The 6,570-nt window shown below is 40.0% G+C and overlaps 1 protein-coding gene across 1 annotated transcript; it reads left to right on the top strand.

Moving 5' to 3' along the window:
* Positions 1-2,591, top strand: LOC116208068 (60S ribosomal protein L4). Its single transcript, XM_031541283.1, has 2 exons — positions 1-1,183; positions 2,214-2,591. Exons 1-2 carry the CDS (start codon positions 77-79, stop codon positions 2,325-2,327), a joined length of 1,221 nt encoding a protein of 406 aa, XP_031397143.1. The 5' UTR covers positions 1-76; the 3' UTR covers positions 2,328-2,591.
* Positions 2,592-6,570: the final 3,979 nt, after the last annotated feature.

The following is a 6,570-nucleotide window of genomic DNA, read 5'->3' as shown; positions in this document are numbered from 1 at the left end:
CGATCAGTCCTTTACCCCAAAACCCTAGAGCCCGTTTATTGCTTCCCTCCCAGTTCCCATCCCACCAATACCACAAATGGCCTCTGCCGCCGCCCGCCCCCTCGTCACTGTTCAAGCCCTCGAGGGCGATATGGCCACTGACGCTGCGGTCACGGTAGCATTGCCTGACGTAATGAAGTCTTCGATCAGGCCCGACATCGTGAACTTCGTTCACGCAAACATCTCCAAGAACAGCCGGCAGCCTTACGCTGTCTCCAAGCGCGCTGGCCACCAGACCTCGGCCGAGTCCTGGGGTACCGGCCGTGCCGTCTCCCGTATCCCCCGTGTTCCTGGTGGCGGTACCCATCGCGCCGGCCAGGGAGCTTTTGGGAACATGTGCCGTGGCGGACGCATGTTTGCTCCGACCAAGATCTGGCGCCGCTGGCACCGTAGGATCAACGTGAACCAGAAGAGGTACGCGGTGGTCTCCGCCATCGCGGCCACAGCCATCCCTTCTCTGGTTATGGCTCGTGGTCACAAGGTCGAGACAGTGCCTGAGCTGCCTCTCGTCATCGGCGACTCTGCTGAGAGCGTCGAGAAGACCTCAGCTGCTATCAAGGTTCTGAAGCAGATCGGAGCCTATGCTGATACTGAGAAGTCGAAGGACAGCATTGGGATCAGGCCGGGGAAAGGTAAAATGAGGAACCGCCGATACATTAATCGCAAGGGACCTCTGATTGTGTACGGAACTGAGGGAGCCAACATCGAGAAGGCCTTCCGGAACATTCCAGGTGTTGAGGTGGCCAACGTTGAGCGGCTCAACCTCCTGAAGCTGGCTCCTGGTGGCCACCTCGGCAGGTTCGTCATCTGGACGAAGTCTGCATTCGAGAAGCTGGACTCGATCTACGGGTCGTTCGAGAAGTCTTCTGATAAGAAGAAGGGGTATGTGCTGCCCAGGTCCAAGATGGTCAATGCTGACCTTGCCAGGATCATCAACTCTGATGAGGTTCAGTCTGTGGTGAGACCCATTAAAAAGGAGGTGAAGAGAGCAACCTTGAAGAAGAACCCATTGAAGAACCTCTACACCATGCTGAGGCTGAACCCTTATGCAAAGACTGCGAGGAGGATGTCTCTCTTGGCCGAGGAGCAGCGTGTTAAGGCCAAGAAGGAGAAGCTTGACAAGAAGAGGAAGGCCATCACCAAGGTAATGCTAACGTCGTTTCTGTTCATTCAATACGTATATGTTCTGGTTGATTAATTACCTGTCTCAACACTTGACTATATTACTGGACGGTGTGATTTGTGGTGATATGTTGGGTAGTAATTGCCGGGTCTGAGTTGTATGTTGATGTCATCTGTTCTGTTTAATGGTTATCTGGGGTGGCTGCGGTCATATGTTTCGGTAGATGGATGTTGCTTGATGATTGCTTGCATAGTTGAGCTTTAGAACGACTGTAGTTTTTGCTGATCATGCACAACTTGTTTGTGTTTCCAGAATAGTAATCTGCTTGCTTTGTAGCATTATTCGCGTATGGGTTGATGTTAAATTAATCAATTGAAAAAGGTTCTTAAGAATTGACCTGCTGTCCAATTTGAAGGTTTGTCAATACTGATGTTAATGTCGCATATATTTACACTATGTGGTCATCAATCTATGATAATGTCTTTTGTGTTTGGGTGACTCCATCCTGCCCAATGGAGTCTCTGTAAAGCTGCATTGATACCAGTTCCCAGTTGCAATTGTTAATTGTCTTATTTGGTGAAGCTTTACTTTGGTCTGTTTCTTTTAATTCAGATATGCAGTTTTGCTCTCTTCTTGATTATGTAGTATGCTAATGGCTGTCTTTCAATCATCAAGACTTAAATTTTCTGATTTGTTGATTATGATAATTACCTTTTAAGATGCCATTAATTTGCATATCCTAACTTTGTTGTTGATTGGTCTTGTCTCAAAAGACTTGGGTTATCTTGTTGGCTGTCGTGCTTTCCTCCTTTATGCAATTTGTTTTTGCCTTTCTATATGATGAAGTCTAAACCTAGATTGAAATTCTTATAATCCAAAAACTTCAGAAGTCAAGTACTATTGTATTGGTCCTATGTGATTATCCTTGGGCAAAGGACAGACCTTTTCCGATCTCTTTGGTGATCCAGAGAAGTATCGCTGCATAATCCAGCCGTTCAAAGTTAATGCTGCATTCTTCTTGACTTTTGTCTCCCTTGCTTCTTGTTGTCAGGAGGAGGCCTCGGCAATCAAGTCTGCTGGGAAGGCGTGGTACCAGACCATGATCTCAGACAGCGACTACACAGAGTTTGAGAACTTCTCGAAGTGGCTTGGCGTCTCCCAGTGAATTGATTAATTAGTCTCTACTGTCAGTGTCTCGTTTAGAACTTGGCTTTTTGGTCAATTAGTTTTCATTTCATGTCATCTTATATCGTGCTTGATGGAAGTTTTGGGACCTGTAAGGGTAATTATTTCGAGTTGTTTGGATCTGGAAAGAGAGTTCAATCTTAAGACGCCCTAGAATTTGCTTCCTCTTCCCTTCTCTATGATGCCATAGCTGTTTCTCGCAGAGTGCACCAAATTAAAGGTTTTACTTGATTTGTTCTGGCCATTTAATTGTGCTTTGTAGCGTTGTTATCTTATTTACCGACTGAAAATCGCGGCAGTAACATGGATTGCGTTCAAGCTTTCAATCAGCTGAGGGTTGCATTAGGCTTTTCTCGGGCTAGAGCTTTCTGCTTAGGTTCAATAACTAACAAGGACTCCTGATTCAGCGATTTAGTGAAATACTATATAGTTCTATCGGATAACCACCTTGGCGTCTCTGAGAGGGCGTTTGGTGTTACTAGTGATACGCATTCCCTCTAAGGAGGGAATTCACGTTTTCACCCCCTCCATGTTAAAATGTTTAAACTAAACATGAAAATCAAGTAGGTTCAGAAAGTTTAAATCAACTTTCTTTGAAATCTACTTGGATTGTCACGTGATTTTGTGAAATGGCAATTTGAGAAGACTACGGCAGTGTTGGTTGGAACAGTTTCATCTCCGTGGTGTTGGCAATGGCCGACAGTTCCAGTCAGTTGACTGGTACGAGTGCTGGTGGCTGAGAAAAGAAGAGGGGAAGGGGAATTTCGTACGCTTTTTAAGCTTCGTTTCATATTCCAATCAAAATTTTAAAATTTTAACTTTAATTTTAACTTTACTCACTATACAATAAAAATTAACAACACAATTATTATTTTTTCATTTTTCTTCAATTTTTTTTAATCATTCAATTCAATTTTTAATATTAATTTTTCTCAACTATCCATTACTTTTTCCACAATTTAATAAAACAATCATTACTTTCTCACAACTATTCATTACTTTTTTACACTTTTTCTTATAATTCAACAACACAATCATTATAACTAAATTAAAATCAAAACTCAACTCTACTTAATTCTAAAACCAAACACATCATTAGAATCTGTTCAGACTTTACGGGTGGTATGGGCTTATAACCCGAAATCTTTCCGCATGTTTAGCTTGGCTTGTCAGTCCAAAATCCGGCCCATTTTTGATGGATCGTTCGGAATTTTTCTAGATTTCTTTCTTCACCCTGATTTGGCAATTCGGGATCGGGCACAATGCTGACTAATTGTTAATTTGGGATTCTGGCCTCCCCCGATCAGGGTTCCCGATTCTGCTGCCTACGACGACTGGCTTATTAGATAACCAGGGCCGAGGAAACCAAAACCAAAACATCAAAAAGGGACTGCAATTTCTTCAAAGAGTGGTCATCCTTTCGATGGATGGAGTGGCCCAGTCACTCTCTGGAGGCCCATCTATAAATACATAGAGTGTATTACATCATTCAGGCCCACCTCCAAAGCCGTCTGGGGGCCCGTCATATATTAATCAGTTTCTACCGATCTTTTCTTCGGATCCTCTATTTTTATTTTTATTTTGTTACAAAGAAAACTCAAAATTTAGTATAATAAAAAATAAATTATAAATAACTAATAAATGGGCATGGATAGTCATGCTAAGTATCGAACCTGCGACCTTTAAGTTAACAGACGATGACGATACAGTTTCAAGAGACTAATCCCTGCTTGGTCATGGTAATGAGCCCTTGCATTATAGGCGAAGTTTGCATTACATAAACTGTAATTTTGCCAACTAAATTACACCTTGTGATTGGTCCTAATTGCTATATATTTGGAGTCAATGCTGCGAAACTACACAAGTTTGAGGAGTTATAGATGATATCTTTATTATAATTTTCATGTTCTTTATATAAGTTCATCATAAATTTGTGGCTTTGAGGGTGCCCCTCTCCGTGACCTTATATCCTTAGCCCCTAAGGAATCCCGAATTTTATTGCCTTGAAAGACATCCACTACTAGAAACCAGTACACATACTTTCAAAACCATTCGTTCATTATTGTATCCTCCAAAGTCTAAAGGGTACATATATATATATATATATATATATACACGCATACATACCATTTTTTTTTAAAAGAAAAAATGCCATTGTCAAAAAGGAAAAAGGAGAAATTAATTGTCTTTTGCAAAGCTACGACTTTAGGACAACCCGAGCCAACACTTCAATGATCACTTTTACGCCAAAAAGCAGAAGCATCGCGAGGTAAGATAATGCCGCCTGTGAATATCCCTGCAATAGAGTTGAAATATTATTAAGGATTTCTATAATTGTATTTGTGCTCGTCGTTTTTGCTTTGTCACATCGCTTTTTTTTTCTTTGCAGTGATCTCATTAATCTGTTGTATTTTCTCTGTTTTTGTAATACTCTCTTAAACATTTTATCTTGTACTCATTTTTATTATCAATGGACAATCATTGATTGCTGAGTCAAAAAAGAGTCGAAAAATATCACCCAAATGTCTTAAATTATCTATCACCACTTTGGTTAGTTCCATGAACCACGCAGCATGTTTCGGGCCGTACGTGTCGTTGTCCTTCACAAGGAATGATTTTAAACTTTCAGATAAAATCCAAATGACTCAAAATTAGCACATGCTTGCGCTATCTGTTATATCTGAAAGTTTAATTTTAATAATTACTTTTTTTTACGAGGAGATGAATTGGTACATCCATGCATCTCAGTTGCTGTTGAACGATTCACACGGACTTGAGGTTACCTAATATGAAGAATCGCATCGGTTTGGAGTTGGTGTGTTACATATATATTTATTTTCGATTATAAGAGAAATCAACATTTAATACAATAACTACTACTTTGTTTATTTATTTAGAATAAGTCTTGCAAAGTTGATATTGATTGCACTTTTTGCTTCAAAAGGCCCTTCGCTGTAAATCACGATATAATAATCTTTCGTGAATTTCTATAAATAAATAAAGAGAGACATCTTAGGTTTAGTGTTCAAAATCAAAAATATTTTTAGGTAGGGTAAGACTTACCGCTCTCCAAGTCAAGATAATTTGATCGACCAACTACTTTGTAAAAGGCGCTGCCTTGTTTAATAATAACAACAATCATCATCTTAAGTAGCCTATACCATATGTCAAGGTTAAGTAATTAAACTAGGAGCGAAATACGTTAACGTGAATCCCGATTCCCTTGTAAGTATATATAAGCTGATCGGTTTGGTTCGTTCTCCAAGCTTACATCGGCTAGTAGGACTCGATTTATATGCAAGTGAAAGTCCTGTGAGTTATATTAGCTGTGAATCTCTTGAGCACATTAAGTAAGAAAAAGAAAAATCACATTGCTTTCACATCACAATTACATCAAAATAATTAATTATTAGAGGAGGGTTCTGGTCAAGTTGGTCGATTTTATTTTCTAGACCTGCCCCTTTTCGAGGGCAAGGGGGGAAAAAAAAGCACGTGCACATAGCTCGATAAATATCAAATTGGCAACTTGAAGCAATGAGCTAAATGAATTGGAAAAATTCCCTAGCTCGGTACCGATGATGTATCAAGCATTAATGGGTGCTATAGGAAGTCTGTCCATTCAAACTCTTTAATCATTTCATGTCATAGACCCGAAACCGCAATCCGTGATTCAACACGACATGATGTATATCTTACGAGTTCATAAAGCCGAAAATCGAAACAACTATTGAGTTGTGGTACAGTCATCCACTCGGATTCACCAAATACCAGAAAAAATAAAATGGCATTAGCATCTATTTTCTCTCGCTCTCTCTTTTTTTTTTTTAATTTCTTTTTACAACGATATATATAGTATATGGATATCGGACATTATTGAGGCGTTTGGTTTTAGAGTTAAAGTAATTTTGATTTTGATTGTGGAAAAGGACAAATGTTGTATAGTGTGTTGAGTTAAAGTTAAAGTTGACTTGGAAAATGTGTATTTTTGTTGTGTAATAGGTTGAGTTAAAGTTAAAGTTAAAATTTTTGTGATTTTAACTCTGAAAACAAACTACCATATATAACCTCAATAATTTGTCCAAATTCCTAACCTTAACAAGATGGTGGGACCTGGAATTATTGAGTGAAAGGGATTGGCAGCGGGCGCGTCCACACTACACGGAACATGCAACCGCAATCAGTCCACCATAGTCAGCAGCTCGCTGACACTGCCCACTCTTTCT

The sequence above is a fragment of the Punica granatum genome, chromosome 5 (genome assembly GCF_007655135.1).
Source record: "Punica granatum isolate Tunisia-2019 chromosome 5, ASM765513v2, whole genome shotgun sequence".
Lineage (NCBI taxonomy): Eukaryota > Viridiplantae > Streptophyta > Magnoliopsida > Myrtales > Lythraceae > Punica > Punica granatum.
Note: the sequence above shows the minus strand (reverse complement) of the source record. Positions and strands in the feature narration are given on the sequence as shown.

Coding starts and splice junctions, on each gene's coding strand:
- LOC116208068 (XM_031541283.1), top strand. CDS start 77: ATGGCCTCTGCCGCCGCCCGCCCCCTCGTCACTGTTCAAGCCCTCGAG. Junction 1,184..2,213: donor AGAGGAAGGCCATCACCAAG/GTAATGCTAACG, acceptor TCTTGTTGTCAG/GAGGAGGCCTCGGCAATCAA.